General features: G+C 38.7%; 2 protein-coding genes across 3 annotated transcripts; one reads left to right on the top strand and one right to left on the bottom strand.

The window, feature by feature from the left end:
- Nucleotides 1–115: 115 nt before the first annotated feature.
- Nucleotides 116–4,067, top strand: LOC140766053 (uncharacterized). Of its 2 annotated transcripts, none has more exons than XM_073105453.1 (2): nucleotides 116–283; nucleotides 405–4,067. In XM_073105453.1, the coding sequence occupies exon 2, from the start codon at nucleotides 842–844 to the stop codon at nucleotides 2,894–2,896; it is 2,055 nt and encodes a 684-aa protein (XP_072961554.1). In that variant the 5' UTR covers nucleotides 116–283; nucleotides 405–841; the 3' UTR covers nucleotides 2,897–4,067. The 2 variants fall into 2 exon arrangements, with proteins under 2 accessions (XP_072961554.1, XP_072961555.1); XM_073105454.1 differs by lacking the exon at nucleotides 116–283 and adding an exon at nucleotides 358–376 and having other exon boundaries at nucleotides 455–4,067.
- A 386-nt stretch (nucleotides 4,068–4,453) lies between these two features.
- Nucleotides 4,454–9,812, bottom strand: LOC140766026 (long chain acyl-CoA synthetase 1-like). The gene is made up of 20 exons (XM_073105405.1): nucleotides 9,623–9,812; nucleotides 8,915–9,085; nucleotides 8,730–8,793; nucleotides 8,560–8,649; nucleotides 8,365–8,421; nucleotides 8,180–8,228; nucleotides 7,944–8,020; nucleotides 7,817–7,856; nucleotides 7,641–7,735; nucleotides 7,170–7,337; nucleotides 6,900–7,010; nucleotides 6,679–6,766; nucleotides 6,435–6,501; nucleotides 6,285–6,360; nucleotides 6,027–6,144; nucleotides 5,676–5,921; nucleotides 5,463–5,602; nucleotides 5,197–5,379; nucleotides 4,953–5,072; nucleotides 4,454–4,849 (listed from the first exon to the last, which is right to left on the bottom strand). Exons 2-20 carry the CDS (start codon nucleotides 9,058–9,060, stop codon nucleotides 4,766–4,768), a joined length of 2,019 nt encoding a protein of 672 aa, XP_072961506.1. The 5' UTR covers nucleotides 9,061–9,085; nucleotides 9,623–9,812; the 3' UTR covers nucleotides 4,454–4,765.
- Nucleotides 9,813–11,670: the final 1,858 nt, after the last annotated feature.

The raw sequence follows: 11,670 nt of genomic DNA, 5'->3' as shown, positions 1-11,670 counted from the left end.
AATGTCAAGAAAACAATTGGAAAAGAAAGAAGCTAAAAACTAAAAAGAAAGATCGAGCTGCATTCAATCTACACCTACGCGGTAATTGTCCCTCTTTCAGTTTTCATATACCGTCTTCCACTTATAAACATGTCTGTAAGTGTTGCACTTCAAAACCAGTCCCCTGTTCTTTCCCGATAGTAGGCGGGATATGCTATCCCATTGATAAAGCGCCGTGTCGTTCCTTGCCTTGCCTTGCCTTGCCTGCATAAACCCCTAGGGTGCGAGATTACCAGGGCCAGAGGTACTTGACTTACTTATTCTTTCTGTTATCCTCTCTATTTATTGCAATCCCGAGTGGGCGCCGGCGCGACGTCCTTATCTTTTATTTAACTCGGTAATTTTCTTCTTCTTTTTTTCTCTAGGTAGGGTTTTTCTTTTCCTATCTTGAACTGGGAGTTCTGGCTTTCTATAGTTATGCGATCGCTGCAGTATTGTTGCAGAATTCGTTTTGGGCACTGATTTGCGATCTTTTCTTTGTGATAATCCACGCGGAACGAAGAAGAAGAAGAAGAAAAAACTCATCTTTTGATTGAAATCGGGGAATTTAAGTGAGTTATATTAGGAATTTGAGACCTTATGGGCGTGATTGTTGTAATTTTGCTTGTTGGGATGCTCCAGTTGAGTCCCGGATTGTGCATTTCTGGTGGGTAACGGATCTTTGCCGCTAACAGTATATTCCATGTACTCGTGCAGTAGATTCGCGATATCTGGGTATGCTAGATATGGATAAGGCATGTGTTTGGCTTCATGGCTATAATCGTATAGGAGATCTGTAGCTTTTCGCAATCTATCTCCTATCATGTATTTGAAAGATGGCCTCTCGTTGCTGTTGAAGGTTCGAAAGCCTAAAGCTCCAGTGCTTCTATGCATGAATGTTATATCCAAGCATGAGGAAGTCAGTGATACAAATGCTCAACCCGTAAGAGAGCTTGACGTTCTCAAAAGATTACGGTGTGAGAGAGACATTGCTGTTGCTCTACAGTATTTCAAGTCTCTTGCTGGCTCCAAAGTTTTCAAGCACACACCACTTACATACCAAGTGATGATAGAGAAACTAGGATGGGAGAATGAGATGGATGCGGTTCAGTACCTTCTTCAGCAAATGAGGCTGGACGGATTAGCTTGCCATGAAGACACGTTCATCACTGTGATAAAGTCATATGCTCGGATTGGATCAGCAGAGCAAGCCCTAAAAACATTTTATCGGATCCATGATCTTGGCTGCAGGCCGACCGTCAGAATCTATAACCATCTTTTGGATGCCTTACTTAAAGATAACAGGTTTAGCATGATAAATCCTATCTATAGTAATATGAAGAAAGATGGAATGGAGCCAAATGTTTTCACTTACAATATTCTTATTAAGGCTCTGTGCCAAAATGAAAGGGTAGATGCTGCTTATGATCTTCTTAAGGAGATGTCAAAGAAAGGGCATTGTCCAGATGAGGTGAGCTACACAACAATAGTATCTTCTCTTTGTAGGTCTGGTAAATTAAAGGAAGCTAAGGATCTCGTGATGAGGATACCACCAGCTGTGTCTACTTATAATGCTCTAATAAATGGAATAGCTGGCGAATTTGGAATAGAAGGTGTGTTCTCTATGGTAAATGAAATGGTGGGTAGGGGTATTTCCCCTAATGTGATCACCTATACAACTATAATTAATGTGCTTTGCGAGTTGGGGGATTTGAAGATGTCTTGTGCTGTTCTTGCTCAGATGCTGGTAACAGGATGTTGTCCTAATATCCTTACTTTCACCACATTGATGAAAGGATTTCTAGAGAAAGGTAGAATACATGAAGCTCTTGATATGTGGAACTGGATGATACAAGAGAATTGGATGCCCAATGTTATCACCTACAATATCTTAATTCATGGTCTTTGCTACAATGGAAAATTGAAGAAGGCCATATCTGTCTTCAAGGGGATGGAGCAAAATGGCTGTCGTCCAAATGTTCAGACCTATGGTACACTTATTGGTGGCTTCTCCAAAGCAGGGGAACTAGAAGATGCTGTATCTATGTGGAACATGATGATGAGTAGTGGTTGCAAGCCAAATGTCATTGTATATACAAGCATGGTGGATGTCTTTTGTAGGATGCTCATGTTTGAACATGCCCAGGATCTTGTCAAGAACATGCTGTCAGAAAATTGCCCTCCTAATGTAGTGACATTTAACACATTGATCAGGGGTTTATGTGACTATAGGAGAGTGGGTTGTGCCCTGAATACATTAGATGAGATGAGAAGATATGGATGTCCACCAAATACCAGGACATATAATGTGTTGCTCCATGGTCTTTACCTGGACGGGAACTACAAGGAAGCCTTTAGACTGGTGAATGAGATGTTAGAATGTGGATTTGGGTTGAACTTAGTGACTTATAACACTATGATACACGGCCTCTGCCGGCTGAATATGACCAAGGAAGTTTTACTACTCATAGGGAAGATGACCGTTCAGGGAATTCAGCCTGATTCACTCACTTATAATGCAATTCTCCATGCCTACTGTGAGGAAGGTAAAGTTAAAGATGCTGCTCAATTTTTAGGTGGATTGGCTGCAATGAATTGTGCACGAGATGTAGTTGCCTACACAACCCTTATTTCTGGGTTTTGCAGTCAGCAGAGACTAGAAGATGCTATGGTATATCTCTTAAAGATGTTATCTGAAGGCATATCTCCAAATGTTGCCACATGGAATGTCTTAGTGCGTGGTGTTTTTGCAAAGTTGGGTTGTTCTGGTCCATTTCAGCTTATAGAAGATATCCTTGCTGATAGTGATGACCGCAGGAGTACGGACATCAAATTGTTTGCTGCAGATGATCAACAGAATATAGTACATTTCATATGAGATATCTTTCTGGGAAATTTGTGATTGTCCAAAGATTTCAGGTAGCTCCATATGCCTTGTGATCAGGCTGCCACTGCTGCTCATGGCATGGGTATCAGTCAGGTTCACTTTCCCAAATCATCATCCGTGATGGTTGTTAGTTTTTCACTGTTAGTAGCATCACAGAAAAATCATGGTATGTTCTCATTGTACTTGATGGCATTAATAGCCAAATAACTTGCACGAGGAATCCAAGGCAGTCAACATGAAGAGCCTGTTATATTGCTTAGCAGCTGGAGAGGCCACTCATCCTTGTTTTCTCGAAGGATTTTACATACAGAACCTTCGGTTAATTAAGTTAATTTAAGAATTCTGGTTTAGATGCTTCAACAGGACATGGTCACTGCAGCGGAAATTGTCCATGCATGAAACTAGTTGATGGACAATTGCTGACCTGCTTGATGTCATTGGGCAGTTCTTTCAAGGCAATTTGCAGCTTATTTACATGCTAGTGTTGCCATATCGTTAGAGAAAAATGGAAATTTAAGAAGGTCAAGTTGCTGGATATGTGGATCAACAAGATCAATAATTTGTCGAACGAATTGTTGGTTGCTTCGAATTAGATCAGCAATTTATGTGCTCTATTGTGACTACTAGACCGTTAATATGTCAAGTTGTTGGTTTGCAACTGCCCTCTTCAAAGCTCTAGTGACAACAATAGTTTGATTGATCTGTTGGTTCTACTTGGAGAATTACATGGTACTTAACGAAGAACTGATATGCTAGTTGATTGGTAGCTGCCAAACCTGCAGTTTGTGATCAAATGGAGGACAAGTTAATTGAATACCGAGGATACTTCCAATGTCTTGTTCATTTCTCTATTCCATGAATGGCATCTGAAAATTCCTCATCGGTAATTCAGATGAGTGGCTCTTATTGAAGTTCAGAGTTGTGTTCATACAATTTGTTATCCAAAGTTTATATTCCTCCCCATCTTGGGTGATTTTAAGTTTCCTTTGTCGTAGTAAGAATGTAAATGGTGGCACAATATAACTGGAGCTCCAATTTGAGTGGCCTATTTGGAGTAGTGTTAACCATATATGGGCATCGAGCTTTGTCTTTGCTATTATACGGTGAAGTTCATTTCTGAATGCTTTAATACATGCTTGTAAAGTGTCTAGTGTTGCCTGGATGCTTTAATGCATGAACCTAATCGTATTGTTAAACTCCAGAAATAACTTTCGATTTTTGAAAGAAAGAGTTTGCTACCTGAGTTACATATCTTGGTCTACGAGTGAGATATCTCACTAGTATAACGGATGACATCTCCATATGCTAATATTTCTGTCCCTTCTATTATTATGATATCGGAAGAGTCCATAATGCCCTCAACACAGCTCATACATATCATTATTTGATGCCATGCGGCTCATGTTGTTCAAGGACCAAATAAATAGGGAAGGAACTAAACGATTCATTATCACCATTCTCTTCGACCTCAACGTCAATGTCGAAGTAGACAACATTTATGATGATGGTTTTATTTTCTGACTAGTGACTAGTTTGGTCCGGCTCGGAGAGAGAATAAAGAAAATTATTGTATTGCTTGTCCAAAAATAAACTGATTATAACTCTTTTTATAATAAACCATAATCAATTCATCGACACAATGCTGCTCAACTCAAACTAATGAATTTTACCAACTAAACACTTATTCATTAAGACAGACTCAAACGACTTAATCTTCACCATCTGATCCAACCTCCCTAGCTGTCCCTTTGAGTTCGATAACGAACCTTGTACCTTGTTTATGCTGCCTCCGCTATTAGCTGCATGGTACCGACCATCTGATAGGTGAATTAGAAAGGAGTAAGTAGACCTCCATTCCTATTATAATGCTACATTCTTAGTCTTGTCTCCTCGCCCTCGCCCTCGTCCTTCCTCTAGAGTTTCGTAAAGTTTCTCTATCTCTGTCTGCAGTATGTAAAAGAAGTAGCATATCAGATTGCGTGGAGTAAGAAAAAGTGAAAACGAGCAACACATGTAGAAGAGCTGATCTTCTATGTATCTTATTTACCTGATACTGTTTTAGCATCTGAACTCTTTTTTTCTTCATAGTTGGAGTGACCAGATCCCTTTCGATGTCAAATGGTAGAGGATCCACCACAATGCCTTTAATGGACTCGAAGCCTCTCAGCTGATGGGAAAACAAGTCGTCATTTGTAGGATAAGTGCATGAAATATAGTGTCATATTTCTATTTGAAAAAAATTAGATTGTTAAAGTGCACCATTCCCTTTCTTGTTGAGAGAAAAATATTACCTTATTCTTTTCAGCAACTGCCTTGAGCTCTTGAAGAATGTACTTCTTGAGCTCCTCAAGTGTACATAGTTCAGCAAATGAACCCTTGTATCCATTTAACTCTGCCCATTTCTTGGTGTTATCTTGATGCGGTGTAACCACTGCTACCAGCATAGATCTGTAGCTGTCCCCATAGACCCAAATCTAAAGAAAAGGAAAATGTGCTATTATTTAGCATACTACTCTTAGGTCTCTTAATCATGAACTGGAATATGGAAAATGCTTACATCCTCAACTATCGGAGCGAAGCCATATACTTTCTCCAAATATTCAGATGCAACATACTCTCCTTGTGATAGTTTGAATATGTTCTTCTTTCTGTCTATAATCTTTAAAACGCCATCTGCAGACATCTCTCCAATATCCCCTGAATGAAAATAACTACTGTTACTATTCTTGTATTGTCCGTTGAATTTTAACTTGAAGTAGCCATTACTCACCTGTATGAAACCATCCATCTATCATCACTTCCTTTGTTAACTCAGGATTTTTGTAGTATCCAGAAAAAAGAGTCTTCCCTCTAACACATATTTCACCGCGTGAGGGTACCCCAAGCGGATCATAACCCATCTCGGGTACTTCTTCTAGCCGCAACTCAGTATATGTGGAGGCAACACCAACAGTTCCAATCAAGGACATCTCATCAGGAAATCCGACAGAACACAGACCACAAGTCTCGGTCAATCCTGTACGTGCAAGACCACATTTAATTTCAGCATAGTTCTTTCTGTCTTTCTGATGCTGGTTGTGAAAGAAACATATAAATGGAAGACTCGACTTATTTAAATTACCATATCCTTGAGTGAAATAAGCACAACTAGTGACTCTCAAGAACTCCTCAATCTCAGTACTCAGTGGGGCACCTCCAGATATTATTAGGCGAATACGCCCTCCCAGCCTAGCCTTGACCTAAATAGAAAAGACAAAATTTCATAAATAAAGGATAAACTTTATTGTAAGCACCCTGAAAGATAGCTTTAAAGGTGTATAATTTGTTCTACAATTACAGATATATCAGTTATGAAGTTTAGAGGCAGAGAAGATAAGACCTTGCGAAATGCCAATAGGTCTGCAAATGGGGAAGCTGTCTTATGCGAATATCCTGATTTCATCCATGATAGTTTGCTGAAATGGAACAGTAGATAAACAGATCAATACTTTTCTTTTCCAGTAATAGGTCTAAAAATACATTGACTTACTGTCTGTACAAAAGATTAAAGATCATCCTCCTCAGTGGTCTGAGTTCTGCCACCGCCGTCAACACACCTTGATGCCAATAATACAAAAATTATCAAGTAGAAAATCAATAGAATTTGCAAGATAAATGATTAGCCACAAAATTAAAGCTTGGTAATGTTCAAAACCTTCAAGTACTCTCTTTCTCATACTTAAAATGCAAATGAAAGAAATTAAGATATGAAGAGGAAAAATAAGGTTCAATACCTTCATGAATTCTTTCAAAAACTCGAGGGACACCAACCAGAAGTGTTGGTTTTAGTTCCGCAATGTCATCTCTCAAAGCATTAATATCCTTGATCAGAGTGAAACATTAGCATAGAAGTTTTCAAATAAAAGTAACAGAATGTTGTAAATGCACCAGGATGTAGTTATGTACAATAACTTTAAATACTTGAGAAAATTCTTTTTATAGAGCATGCACATACTCCATGGTAATATCCAACAGAGGCCCCCTTGTGGAAGAAGTACTCCTCGAGGATGCGGTCAAGAATGTGAGCCAGGGGAAGAAAGGAGAGATACACATCATCCACCGTCATCTAATAATGCAACAGGCAGTAACTTCTCAATTAGCACAAGAATTAAAGAAAAGAAAACCAGTATTTCATTTCAGTTACAGACTACATTATATTGGTCTCCTAGATATGCCAAGACTCAAGGAGTGACCATTTTGGAGGCAAAGAAAGATATTTAGTTACCTTATCATCAAACAGGTCCATATAGATGTCTACCCCTCTTACAAGCATTGCATGGCTCTCATGAGTCAAAATAACACCCTTCGGATTTCCACTGGTTCCACTTGTGTACATTATGGTGCATATATCAAGAGGTTGAGGAGGACAAGGATCAGATGGATAATCCTTTCCCTACAAGGAACTTCCAAATTCAGTTCAAAAGAAGCAAGAGAAGATGAATCCAAAATTAGAAGGATCAAGTTGTTGATTGGAAAATGCAGTAAACATCACAGAAATGTTTTAGATAACAAAAACAATAAACACATGATTAATCTGAAGCTTCCATAGAGAAATCTTGCAGAAGCATTATGACAGGGGATTGCATAGTGAAACTCCGAGCCAAGTGTTCTATAAGTTCTATCATTAACTGTCACCATATTCTTTTCTTGCTTGCTAGCTATTCCTGATAAATGTACATAAAATCTGGAAACTAACCATCTGACGAAACTCATTCCAGGTGTACAACTTGAATCCAATTTGGGCAGCAGCATCAACTTGTTCCTTGCTTGTTGAAGTAAAAGAAATAATTGCTGCGACCACATTGGAAATAACAAAATATTAGATTTACTCCTGGAAATTAGATCGCACGATAAACGTAGCAATAATTTCACCTTTCAGCCGCTGAGCAGATTTGCAATCAGAGAATAGTATCTGCAGACAAAAGTATTGACAATTTTTAGCTCAAAACATTAATGATTGTTAGAGAACAACAATATGTGAACATATAAACATCCTCACTTCTTTCATTTTCTTATCCTGCACAAATACAATATCAATTTCTGCATGCTCTATTATGTAATCTATGGCTCCTGACCCTGTTATCACAAAAGCAATGAGACATGTTAAATATGCTCCATAATTTGTTGGAATAGTACAGTGCATGTGACAAATGAGGAACGGAAGAACAGATAAACTCCATAAAAAAGCTTATGCACTGCATGAAACTATGAAAGAATTTATATTAGTTATTTTACCTAAAGTATCATACAGTGGAACACATGTTAGGCTGTATCCATTGCAAGCCTGCAGGTAGGCCAATTTCATAAGCAGTTATTGGTTAAGAAGGACCCAGTACAAAGACATCTCATTGAAACTTGTGAACAAATATTATCTCCATCATAAACATAAAACATGTAGTACGGCAGAGATATAAGCATACCTCCATTGCGATTATCCATTGAGGGCAGTTTGCTCCATATATCCCTATTCGTGAACCCTATAGAAGATTAATATAGTATAATCATCATCTTCACATAACCTTATCCAGATGACAGATGATTCAAAAATTAACTGAGAGTAAAATTTTGCTTATAGCAGGTTAAAGAAACAGAAAAATTCAGCATATAGTTCTTACAGGTTTAGCACCGAGCTGCAGGAGAGCAGAACCAACTTGCAGTAATTCCTCATAGACCTCCTTGTATGTCTTCCATAAATAATGCCCTGGCTATAATTTCATACAAATGGAGCTTTCTTAACCTCCAAAAGGGTGCAATAGAGAAGATAGGAGACTGAAACTTTGCATACCTTCCCGTCCACAAACTCGCGCCATCCGAGCATCCTGTTGCTTGGGTACTTCTCTGCTGCTACCCTAAAACATAAGAAAATCATAGACTAAGCCCTTGAATTCTAGAGGTGTCTAACTCCCTAGATATCTTACCAACAATATTCACACATCAATAAAATGAACCTAAAAGCTCAAGTCTCAGCACCTAAAGACATCCCATGAAGTGTACATGCCAGGTTCAGGTGGTGGGAAGCCATTTTCTGCCACAACATTCCGATACACCGGTCCGACCGATGGCCGCCCGTCCTTCCCAGGCTTTCCATCTTCCACTTTAACTGTATAGACCTTCATGATGATTCTCTACCACGTATGAAACCTAATAGGCACATAGAAAAGAATGAGAAAAAAAGAAAAAAGAAACAGTCAGGAGAACAGGTTTCACATGTCATGAGATGGAGAAACAAACTAAAGATGGAAGATTGGAACACAGAAAGATTTTGCTCCCAATACCCAGTTCATAAACAATTCTTTTACGCCATTTAAGGAAGCGTGCATACTGCATTAAGTGATAGAAAAACAAGAAAGAACAAAGAATGTTCATAATCGTTTACACTAAAAGGAAATGTAATCAAAACCAATAAGAATCTGGAAAAGGACGTCGACCCAAGAAGCATCACATAGATCAGAACGGCCTCATAGACATATAAATCCACAGTGGCTCCAGAAACCCATAATACCCAAGTAAGGTTAAATTAACTATTTATTTATCTATATTAAAAAAAATTAAGACAAACCAAGTAAACCCAACCCATGGGAATCTCCATAAACCCATTTCCTGCAAACCAAGAAGAGATTCACACACACACACACACAGCGAGAGAGAGAGAGAGAGAGAAGTAGAGGAAATGCTTACAATTGATGGAGAAAATTCAGAAGAAGAAGCTCTGCACAAGCAACAACGCCACCCTTCAAACTTCACTACAATTTGTAGTGCAAGTTGATAAACAAAGACACCTTTGTTGGCAAAAGCCTAGTAGTTGAGAGTTGGAAGTAGACCTCCATTTCACATTAACTAGAGTCTATACAGAGAGAGAGAGAGAGAGAGAGAGAGAGAGAGAGAGAGAGAGAGAGAGAGAGAGGGGACAAAGCCGCATTAACTTTGTGGAAGAGATATTTATGTACACTTAAAAACACCGATTAGATTAGCGTGGCGCGCGAAATAATGGGCCCCAAAGAGCCTCATAGGGATGTCGAATGAGGCGCAAAGAGCGGTGGTTATCTATCCATTTCGATAGGCTTTGCACAAAGGGATTCAAACCACTGTTAATAGTTTGTTGTTTTACAAATTTATCGAATACTAAAACTATTTCAACTTGCTTGGACCCATTTGGAGATTAGTCTAGAAAGAAACAGAGATAGGAGCAGGTGAGAAATTGATGACATCTTCAAGTGGATATCAATCACTCATCAGAGAAGTTTCAAAGCCTATGGTCTCTTTAAAGCTCACCAATAAAATTCCATCCTCATTCCAATTCAATAAATTAGAGAACGGTTGACCTGACAAACAAGTACATTAACTATTAGATATCGTATGGCATCCTCTATTCCCTAACTCTACAACTTCTAGCGACAGAGAGACCGGAAATACTCCTTGATTCATACATAATACATGCGCATTGCGTCATGAAGAAACTAAATGGAGCAGGTGAGAGTTTGATCCTTCTTGAGAGTCCAAAAGAAATTCATCACAAGCAACGCATGAAGGTTTTGCCAATCTTTTAACATCACTTCCACAATGTTACAGAGCATTGCATAGATTGAAGCGAGGAGTACAAAGACCTTTCAAAATCCAAGTTCTAAGTAGTACCTTTCTACTGTTCTGCCACAGTGAAGAGAAAGAACACTTGGATGATGATTCATTAATCCGATGTAGAGGTAACATCATCTACACTACAGAGGATCTATTTGACGTTAATCACAGACCAACCCCGTACATGAAGATTCCTTTTATCTATATATAATTGATGCATTGGTATGTTGGGTGGGTAGATGTTAAAAGGAGTAGTTATGGATCATCATGTGGCCAATCGACAGTTGCAAGTTTGTTGGATATCCACCAAAGAGGTGTGACGAACTTAAATTCATGACAAGTGGTGAAGTTGGACCACCCAGTTACCTTTTACCCATGCATTGCATCCAACTCTGAATAAGGCAAGAACTGTTCATAAAGTTAATATTTTTGGCTCGGTTTATAGCAATCTATACAAAGGCAATCCAGAAAAGAGAGATGGAAAAGACGTGCTGCAAGCTATTCAATGTAATATTAAATGCGTGGAAGGAGTGTTAAGTGTTGCATCTGAAAAAAGAAGAGGTCCCGTCCCCACTTGGGTGGTAGTTTTGAATCTTGATAAATGTCCTTGATGTGGAGTTGTATCCAGATTGATACTTACTGGCCTAGTAGGAACTGTGCATGTGATTGTTCATTTGCTTCACGAGATATTTACAGGCAAGTAGGAACTGTGCATGTGATAACTGAAAGATTCTTTCTTCTGATTAAATTAGAGGAGTTAAAAAGAGGAGTTTGAATTTCTCTCTCTCTCAACCCAAAAGACCCAAAAAAATTAAATAAAAAAAAAAGAGTTTGAACTAAGATAATCGAAAAACTATGCGGTATGAGAGGATATGCACTGACTGATAAGGATGGTGCTACATTGCATAGGAATAATTGACTCATTCCAACTGCCCTGCATTAAGTTTTCGCCTGCAAATTAGTTGCCTTCATAGAGATGTTTATGGTGGCCATAAATGTATAGCTAGCTAGTCTTGAATATATGCTTTTGATCAAACAGTAAGATGGACAATGTCAATATTCCTCCAAACAGGGAAATTCTCTTTCTGTGTTATAGAGATTGAGATCATCAAAGATGTCCCCACGCACCTCACAACCGTCTGATACAGTGA

Source organism: Typha angustifolia, chromosome 8, assembly GCF_048772165.1.
Source record: "Typha angustifolia cultivar Huaian chromosome 8, ASM4877216v1, whole genome shotgun sequence".
Taxonomy (NCBI): domain Eukaryota; kingdom Viridiplantae; phylum Streptophyta; class Magnoliopsida; order Poales; family Typhaceae; genus Typha; species Typha angustifolia.
Note: the sequence above shows the minus strand (reverse complement) of the source record. Positions and strands in the feature narration are given on the sequence as shown.

Excerpts from the sequence above, each read along its gene's own strand:
- LOC140766053 (XM_073105453.1), top strand. The coding sequence starts at position 842 with ATGTATTTGAAAGATGGCCTCTCGTTGCTGTTGAAGGTTCGAAAGCCT.
- LOC140766026 (XM_073105405.1), bottom strand. The coding sequence starts at position 9,060 with ATGAAGGTCTATACAGTTAAAGTGGAAGATGGAAAGCCTGGGAAGGAC. Across the intron at positions 7,857-7,943 it reads AGGATAAGAAAATGAAAGAA|ATACTATTCTCTGATTGCAA; the intron begins GTGAGGATGTTT and ends TTTTGTCTGCAG. Across the intron at positions 7,736-7,816 it reads ATCTGCTCAGCGGCTGAAAG|CAATTATTTCTTTTACTTCA; the intron begins GTGAAATTATTG and ends ATGTGGTCGCAG.